The 10,113-nt window shown below is 43.8% G+C and overlaps 1 protein-coding gene across 1 annotated transcript in view; it reads right to left on the bottom strand.

Moving 5' to 3' along the window:
• The window catches only part of MGLL (monoglyceride lipase), a 63,345-nt gene that overhangs the window by 34,677 nt on the left and 18,555 nt on the right, over positions 1–10,113 (bottom strand). Inside the window, 1 exon segment of the mRNA XM_009576592.1 lies at positions 7,142–7,248. Within this exon segment, the coding sequence (XP_009574887.1) occupies positions 7,142–7,248 (107 nt within the window).

Below are 10,113 nucleotides of genomic sequence, written 5' to 3'. Positions count from 1 at the left end.
AAAGAGTGTGTTCAAGAGCTTGTCCAATACACGGGGAAAGTTGCATCTTTTAGCAGTATGAATCATTTTGCCTACAATTTCAAAGAGGCTCAAACTGAATGACCTGTTTTCCTTAGCAAGCTGTCACTGCTGCTCTGAGATCCAGTGCCACAAGACCAGTCGTCACTCCAGAAGAGCTGGAGGTGAGAAGCGACTGGTTTCACTTTGGCTGCAGCTCACCAGCAATGAGTAGGCTGGTCTCCCAGTTCATCTTGAGTTAACCTTGCTTTTTGGTCTTCAAGTTCAGAATTCATGTCTGCGTTGGGAGAAGCACACGCCGTAGCCCCACTTTATATGAGAATCCCCACAACCGAAACAGAGTTAGAAGAGGGTGGCAGAAGTAAGTTTACTCAGTAGCTATTTGTTTTATAGGATGACTTTGCTCCAGGTTCTTAAGAGTTTTCTCACTGCCTAAAGAACTACATGGTGTACTGCAGTATCTGAACTCTCACCCTGTAATTACACTCTGTGGTTTCACCTCTGGCGCACCCCACACATGCTAAGCATTCCTCACCGCTGCCCTGGAAAGCAGATAAGCCTGACTGCTACCTTCGTTCAACATCTGGAGAAGGAAGGGCTAGGGAGAGCTAGGCTGGCTTGGGACCGTACCGAACACGGAGTCAAAACAGGGATAAAACGGCACTGGCAGCGCTCTGCCAGCCAGGCCGAAGAGCCGTTTCCTCCGGGATCCCCCTGCTAAGAGGAACCTATAGCGGCCGCTTACAAGAGAGAACATGAGAGGTGGGGCAGACCAGCATGACTCTTCTCTGGTATGTCCCTCTCTGCCCGCACGCCATGCAGCAGACATCACTGCCTGCTTTTGATGTCGCAGCCGTGTTTACGACTCAATCTTCCCCCAGGTTAAAAGGGGAAAATGGATTAATTCCAGACAGGGCTCATGGGTCCGTATGACACTTAACATGGATCAAGGGTCAAAGAATCATTTAAGTGTCCCCTTATATTCCTGTTGGTTTTGCCCTGTCATGAGCTTCCAATCTAGCAGTTTTCAGAGCTATATGCACAAAGATTTATGTCCATACACTTGTATCATGGTGGGCCAGATTAATCACCCCTTAGCAGCTCTCTCCCCGCTCCAAATGAATTATCATAAAAGACTGAAAGACAGACAAGTTGAGATAATTTGAAGAACAAAAGGGCTAATTTTCCCATAGGGAATGTACTTGCAAAGTTTAATCTGAAGCTCTGAAGAACTTCCTTCATCTTTGCTTGACAATCCTAACGAACTATCAGCAGCAAATGCCCCCGCAGCAGTCCTTATCTGACAAACATGAACGGGCTAGGAGTCTTCAGACTGGAACTGTTAGTAAAAATATTAAAAGAAAGTGCTTTCCTGACTCTTGAAAAGCTGGGGTTTATGCGGAGGAAATACATAGGGAGAGAGGGGAACTCAACCTGACAGCTGGGCTCTGACTCTCCTCCTGCCCTTGCTGTGCACTGTAACAGCATTTTCCACCACCCCACAACACTGGATTCTGGGACAGACTCCGGTTTTGCACGACTGCAGATCTCGCTGCCTGCCAGCCATGCTACCCTACTACGGGAGCTCTGCCTACAGCACGGGATAGGTTCAGGACCTGTATTTATGCATAGGGCTGGGCAGCACTATGAATTTCTCCTGGGAGAACAACTTTCATCACTTCAGAAAATGCCCAAAAGAGAATGCATTAATACAGGTACACAGCTAGTGCTATCTTTTCTTTCCTAGCCAAGGAGAGCATGTGTCTACTGCACAGTGCTACTGCATCATTGGAAGTCCAACTGCTCAGAGGATGGCTGCTGGTATGGTTCAGGTAGTGCAACTTCGTGTGCAAGCAAATCCCAGATCTGTGTGAGGTTCTTCCTGCTGCGGGGGCATGAATGAGAACAGGATTCATGGGGAGAACAGACATTTTGCACTCCTGCAAATGCTAATGTGTCCATACCCGTGGTTATTTCCAGTAGTGCATATGGAAGATTTTATTCCCCAGCAATGTTCACGTATTATGCTGAAGGCCAGGAGCCTTTCTCTGGAAAAAAAAAACCAAAAATGCCCATGACCCATTGTAAGCCTCCTATCAAAGGAAATGCAAACAATGAGTGCCATTCTTTCCTATGTCTTTGCAGAAAAGCAGTTTAAACTTTTCCAGTTCTAGTGAGGTAGACTCAATCGGAGGAAGCAGAAAGAGAACAGATTGCTATGGGTAAGTGGGCCCATACCCAGCCTCGCTAACAGTCACCAAGGAACAGTTGCGCTGCTCTGCGAGCAAACCAGCTCCGAAGAGCGCTTGCCAAGTTTTTCCTGACTCCATCCCTGGAGATTGCCCTGAAGCCTGCCTGATCACATCATCAGCGAGCGCTGCTCTCCAGGAACATTCCCTCACGCTGGTGTGCATGAGCTGTTACTTCTCACTCGCGGTGCTGCCCTAATTCTTGCTCTTATTAATGCTGACATACTTCTTAGTCATTTCCCCCCCTCCCAGTTTGACCATGTTTAGTCCTTTTTAACCTTTCTGTGTAGATCAGTCCTTCCCAGTGCTATGAATAAATAAAAGCCTTCTGTTCTCATCAACAAAATGGTCTTTTAACAGTTGCAAGAACAACATAGCAATCACTTGGAAAAAAAAAACCAAAACAAAACCAGCTAATATTTGATGCATTTAAAAATCTCTGCTCCAGCTATTTTCTACTTTTTAGAAATAAGTGCTTTGTTAAACAGAGAAAACGGTGAGAAAATTAATGAGGAGCACGAGCAGCAGTAGGTGTCTGAGAGGGACCCGCTAACCCATCAGAAATGCTCACCACACACAAAGTAGCAGCGGGGATGAAAAAGAAAGCTGAACTTCAGTTAGAAACATCTAAGGAATATGAATAAGGTGTTAGAGCTGCAACCTTTCCCTTTGCTTTGATCTGATGTTACACATAACTCAAGAGTGGGAAATTCAACATCTTCAAAGAGGGCCAAAGAGTCGGAGGTCTCCATGTACCAGGACAGGTAGAGGTTTTATTCTGTCTGGAGAGAAAGGGAGGTTGGGGGTCTGTTCCTGCAGCAAATCTAAGGGGTAGGAACTGCTCCAGGTTAGGGCTAAGTATTTCACCTTCCTCATCTTCACGTAAGACAGCCACATTACCCGTAAGAAACACCAAGGAGGGCCAGTGCCACTACGTTAAAAAATCTGAGAGAAGTAAATACATTTTTGTGGCCCTTACATCTTGGAAATGCTTTTCTAACTGCTGTTAGTTGACATGTACTTTTGAAGGTGAAACTGTGGTTGTTCTGGGCTCTGGCCATGTAATGCAACCATAGAGAATAAGATCTCCGCAAATAAGATGTTATAGGAAGAGAGATAAGGATAGCTGGAACATCATGTGCTTTACCAACTGAAAATGCTTGGTATGAGAAAACAAAGCCACATTCTCTATCCTTTATTCTAATTTTCCTTGGCTCTCAGCTTTACAGATCCCTAAAAATACTGCATTATAACTAAAGGAGCTGCAATCCGCCTGCGACTGACTGAAGAATTACAATGTGAATCTCCCACGGGTATTCCTTCTAAGAGGGCTCTCCTAAACTGATTGCCAATAACCTAATATGTTGGTCTGTCTCTTTTCTCTGTCATCAGAATGTTGCCATAATAAACTAATAGTAATATAGAAAGGAAATTGAAAAAGTGAGATGTCATTTCAAAATACCTGCAGCTTGCAGAAATGCATAGCAAGGTCATGCCAGCAGCCTTAATTCTGCCTTCATGAAGCTGCACGCCAAGTAAACCCAGAAATCATGCGAAACCGTTACCCGCCTATTAAGAACACCATATAAGAGACCACAGGAAAAAAATGCTGTATTACAAAGAAATACCATTTTCCTCTTTCATGGGACTGATATAAACCAAAGCAATTTAACAATACTAGATGTAAGGTAGGGTTAAGAGGTCTTCTGGAATTAAATTTTGACCACCACAGTGGAAAATTTCTAATACATATCTATGAGGTCCAGCAGTCTTGGGATTACCTGTGAAATACCCCAAAGAGTAAATGCACGAATCCTGACATACTAAGAGAACTGAGCCAGTGATACCTTAGATGGGGTAATACTAAGACACAAATTTGGGTGAATACTGTTACTCTGTGAAGTGCCAACCTTTTTGCTGAAGCCTTGCGTAACAGGAAACAGTGGTGCAGAGCCGCCTTCAGCAAGATTTAGAGCCAGTGTGTAAGCTCCTACAGACTCAGCAATATAAATGGAAATTGTTTTTCCTTCTTTTGACTGAAGGATAGACACAATACAAATCAGTCAAGTCACGCATACTACAGCCCTAGTAACTTCCCAACTCATTTGGGAAATCATGCTAGCCATGCTGTGGAACTGCATTAATAATCTCACTGATAATGTGCCTATATTGGGAATTTTATCCATGAGAATGCCAGAACCAGAATAAATGTCCAGGTCAGGAAATCTACGCCAAGCTCATAAGACTAAGAGCCACCGTAAGAGATGGGGAACAGAAAGCAATTATTTTGCTAACACAACTGAATAACTAATATTACCCAAAGATATCCAAAGGACGGGACGCAAAGGGGGAACACACTGGTGAAGTGATTTGGAATAGGTAAAATGGGGGAGGAAAGCCATAAACTTCCCAGTCTGATCTGAGCAAATTTGGCAATGGAGGTGTTTATGTCCTTCAGCTCTCGCTGGCATCCAGCTCAGGCTGTAACCTGTATTCCATCAAACAAAGTTTATCCTCACCTCTTACCTCTTTAGGTGCAAAGATTATTTTACAGAGCCTAAAATACGTTAATTGTCTTTCTAACTTACAGTGAATCTAGGCTCAGTTAAATTAGCTCTTTGTGTAACACAACTGTGTTTCCATTGTTCTGCTTTTGGGTTCCTCTTCACCCTCTCTCCATTACTGATGAAGAAAAACCAAACTGAATTTATAAAGAAAACTGTAGGTTTGATAGGGAGAATGAAGTTGTTAACTGGCCTGAGCAACCAGATTTGTATTAATTGAAGTGAACTAATGAATCCAGCAACATCATTCTATAGAAAAAACCCATGAAATATTTATGCTTCTCTAGTCAAAAAGATATTCAAGGAAAAAGAGAGCAGATGACTGTCTCTTTATACAGCACAAAAAATGCCTGACAGGAACCTTCACCCCAAAGGCCCTTCTCTGTCAACAGAAGAGGCATTCTCCGTATCAAATCCATGCAAAAATACAATGTTTTGTCGTTTCTTCTAGGTTTGTTGCTTCAAATATTTTTATTTTAACTCTACTTCTTAAAACCTTTATCAAGTTTTAAGGGAATGAGGAACTAAGTCATGACATTAAGCATGCACAGCGAGCAACCGCAGTCTCTTGTAGGCCCACAGTGGCTCTGAATAAATTGCTTGTGTGTCCTGGAGTTCAGTAACTTTTTGTATATATTGTCTGTGGTCTACCCACAGCAGCTGCAGAGTGGACGGCATGTGGCCTGTTCCGTCGCCTTTCTCATGAACTTCATGCCATACAGATAAACAGAGAGGAACGGAGACACTTTCTACTGGGGTTACTGCAGACTCCTGCCAGCCTACGTCCAACTTAGAAGGAAGAACATCGAAATGAATGAATCAACACTTAGAAATATTGTGCCTATAATGGGAGAAAGAGGTTCATGGTCAGCAACAATACGGGTCAACTGTCTTTGTAAAGCCAGCCCTGGTATGTGGTCGATTGTCCAGAAAAATCACATGGTTTTTATTTCTTTTCCTTGCAAGCTATCCTGAGGACTAGGTATTCTCTTTTTCGGGGAAAATATAGGTTAATTTTTGCACATAAGTGCAGTGCTGTGATTGAAAGGGAGTCATGAGAGCAAGTGCGAGGGGAAGCCTCGGTCACCTGGGTTCGGTAAGGTTTTACCTTTCCTCTCGCAGAGTAAATGGTGCCATGTCTCACATGCTCTAACTTCTACCGCATTCAGGATCTTCAAGCTCAAATTAAGCAGTCCTGTCTTTGAGGAGATCTAGGGGCAGGTTTGAGTCTCAGCTTCAGCCAAGTAAACTGCAGGATACTTTCCAATGTATTGCAGTATACTTTCCGATGGCAGGGGAGGATCTGCCAGAAGGAGAGCAGATTTACGCTAACTGAGATTCATCCCATTTCAACCTGTCAGCTCAGAATTTGGCCTTGCCTTTTGTCCACTGCCATCATTAATCCCATTGATTGATTTTGCTAATATCTAGAGTGACTCTTGCAGGGAGGCAGCGATCTGCAATGATAAAAACAAAGCAAATACTTCCAAGCACAAGGAAGCCATGAAGTTACCGGAGTCAGGTGTGACAGGAGGCTACCAAAGAACCAGGATAGATGGTTCAAGTATGTTATCGGGATGTCCCAGTTCACATGCTGCAGGAGATCTGGTGATGCCCAGCATATCTGCGTCACAGAATGGAGCACAGTGCGGAGATCTTCAAGCCAGCAGAGGCTGGGACAGTAAGTCTACGTGGCACAAGCATTGCCCAGACCTACTGGCTGAGGGCTGAAGTGGGATTGCTGTGTTATCACAGCCTCGCATGCACCCGAGCTGCTTTCTCATCAGAGCTGAGGTGTGTACAGCCAGCGCCAGTGTCTCTGCTGGACTGTGGAGTCGTGTCCAAAGAAAGGTGTGTGGTGTCTCCACGCCTGTCCATGTCCCAAGGGTGCAGCTGTCCAGTTGTACTGGTGTATGAAAGCTGTGCTGTCATTTCAGCCTCCCCTCTGGGATCATTTAGGACAATGAGCATGGATCCAACAGAAATGGTTTCTAGCCCCACTTCCACAGTGGATAATAACTCCTCACCCCCCAAGAGATAGGTGAAAGAGCAATCGCCCCTTAGACAGAGGTTAAAATAGCACCAGAAGTAATATCAATGACAAGGCTGAAGAAAACTCAAGGAACAGGGATAGCTTTTTTACAGATTCAATATGCAGATCTTTACAAAGCAACAGATGATCCCTTTCTCATTTATGCTGAGGTGTAAATATTTTATTAACTCTTCTCTCACTGCCGGGTAGCTTTCATGGCATTTGCTTCAGTAAAGTCCTGAGCTGCTGTAAATCAAGAACTGTTTTAGGCTACTCACCATGGTCATGGGCAAAAACAAACAAGTTAAGTCCTGTCAGCCTCTGGGCCAAGTCATCATAGCGGCCGCAGTGTTCCCCAGCGCCATGAGCGATAAACACGAGGGCCCTAAATGGAGCATTAAAGTATAAATCATTAACTTGGCAATCAACCCACAAAGGCTTCAGAGCTGCAAGTAAAAACAGCATATTCAATTTAGCAACAGCGTTTCAGACATCAGCAAATACAAGGCAAGTATATAATGGCTGAGGTGGGTTTTAACAGAGGAGAACCAACTGCCATCCCGACCTGCCATCGACCCGGTCTTCCCCAGGTGTTAGTAGGACGGACCACATGGATGTCAGCGGCTCGTGGGACAGACACTGCTCTTTCCCCTTGGTCTGCCACCGTGGTCTGCTGCAAGTTGAAGATGCAGATGGGCATCAGCATCAATCCTTCAGCTGGATAACTACGTCTTGGGCTTGAGGCATCTACACTGCTCCTACAGTGGAAGTGTTGCCATTGATTTCTTTTGGGATTGGTATTTCTCCGTGATTTCAAATACAAATATTGTCCTTAACTCTATACCTTGCAACATCGTCTGATGCTGTAGAGCACTCTTAAAGATGAAATTTCAGCTAAAGAATAGGTCTCAAGCAGAGCCCAGAACATTGGTTGGAGTTTGGAATTTTATCTTTTGACCCCAATTCTGGTAATTGTACCATTCCAGTGTCTGCCCCAAAACAGTTGCTTCACTCTGGTGATTGAAGTGACTCTTAAATAGCCACCGTATGACTACAGACAGGGATCATAAAAAACCCAGTCTAATAGACACTTCTTTTTGAAAGACATGCTAATACTTATCTTTGAAGATTCCAGTTTTACCAATGCTGCTTTACTTTTACTGGAATGGCATCAAGTGAGAGTGACTGAAGTTGAATGAACCTTCCCAGTGTTTTTACTGGGCAAAGTTTGTATAGAATTAGACTAGAACTATAGCAGAAGTAGCAATGAAATTACAGAAGTTTTGCTGAATTCGACAGGTGACTATTTAAAATCCAGCTTTAGCAACATAAACATAACTTGTTTGTTTCAAAGTACCATCTATCATTGCAACATCAGCAACCACAAAACAGTTGGAAGGCTACAAGTTAGACATTTTCAGTACATTAACAGTGAAATATTAAATGAGCTGTCAACATAAAATAATGACAGCAGTTTACAGCTAGTGAATTCCTCAACTTTATTTTGATTGAGGTTTTGAGTACATTTTTAGACAGTGTATTCACTGCAATAAACTGCTTTGATCTTAATATATTTAAACTTAAAAAAGATGTTGGGTGATGTAGAAACTCCTGCTCTAGCTCTTTGATTAGCACCTGCTTCAAAGTATTTGCTCATGCTAGACAACTTGAAAGAGCATCCATCGAAACCAGAAGGATTTTACAGAGCACACAGCAAACACAAAAGCAGCAATGCAAAGATGCTCTGGTATCTGTCTAATAGTAATTAGCAAAGGTAAGGTTAGGTCATGTAGCATGTGCTTTGCTGTGCCTTACAAATGTTCTTTAGTATCACTGAAGGTTTCAAAATTATTAGTGTGGAGCAATCATTTCTTTCTTTATCATCTTCCCCAGTCAATAGATTTGTCAAGTTATCAATGCACTTGCCAGACAGTCTGGTTTTCAGGGTGCGGAGTCTATTATTATAGCTCCAAATACTGAAGAAATGGAGAGACTGCTCATTCCACAGCAGAAAATATTAATTTCTGCAGCAAAGGCATCATGGCTTTACATGTCCCACCTCTCCCAGACATAGGCAGCCCAGCAGAGAGACTGCAGCCAGTGCTGGAATAGCGAGTCATTATTCTACACGTGTCCCTGAAAATTGGAGGCACTATCCAAATGCTTCTGCCTCCACCTACGCGTAGTGGTCTGGTATCTCATAGCTGGTATCTGGTCCTGGGTCACCTAAAGAGACCACACATCACAGTCCCCAAGTCTAGGGCTGGCAGATCTGCCAAACATTCAGAAATGCAGCGCTGGGGCTGGGGATGAAGCGAAGCCAGGCTGGTAACCCACACGCTCTGGACTCTGCGATATGGCAAGCAGTGGCACTGCGTGCACAGGACTCCAATGCAGAAACTAAGGACATGTGAGAGAAAATTCCTGTGTACCCATCACCTTGATATCCAACAGACTCAGCCAGGCTAAGTCTCTCTGCCACGTACCTCCTATTGCCTGGCTCTTGACAGCTTCCCTGCACAGTGGCTTACTTAAGCCCTCGGTTACTCTTCAGAGGACCTACCTTTTTCTCTGCTGACTAGGCACAGAGGTTAAGGTGCAACCTGGCTGACTGAATACAGCCCTTCATTTCTCAGAGAAATATTATTTGAATGTATGCACTGAAATGCATCAAGTGAATGAAACCTAATGGGAAGCCGGCAAAGAGATCTCTGCTAGGATATTCTTGCTGTTATTTCACCCCCCTGACAGCAAAGCCCTAATTTTGCTTTCATTCACACTGATGCAGCACCACGACTTTGCCTGACAGCATCCTGCTAGATGCTCAGCCCCCTCATCTTCTGTGAAACCAGTGAGAAAAGAAAAAAACTCAATGCTTCAGAGAGGCAAGGTGTTCCTGCAACCTCTGCTCTCATCTAGCACAACAATCGCCAGGCGTGGCAGAACTGAGCCTTTGGACGCCATGGGGAAGAGACCTGGGTTATTGTTTGTCTGCAAAACACTGAATAAAATTCCCGAGACTGTTTGTGCCTTATAAGCCCTAATGGCAGTAGCTGTTGAGAAGATTTAGATATTTTTGAAAGTTTTGTCCTATCAATAGTCATCAAGAAGGAGTAAAATTTCCGAATTACGTTATGTCGAATCAGAAGTAGCTCATTTTGTTGTTCAATAAAAAGTGAGAGTGGCTTTACTGACTAAAAACTAGGTCACTTCGACACAGCTCTTTAGCTCCAGCTTTTGGGTCTAAGCA

Source organism: Fulmarus glacialis, unplaced genomic scaffold (genome assembly GCF_000690835.1).
Source record: "Fulmarus glacialis isolate BGI_N327 unplaced genomic scaffold, ASM69083v1 scaffold11364, whole genome shotgun sequence".
Lineage (NCBI taxonomy): Eukaryota > Metazoa > Chordata > Aves > Procellariiformes > Procellariidae > Fulmarus > Fulmarus glacialis.
Note: the sequence above shows the minus strand (reverse complement) of the source record. Positions and strands in the feature narration are given on the sequence as shown.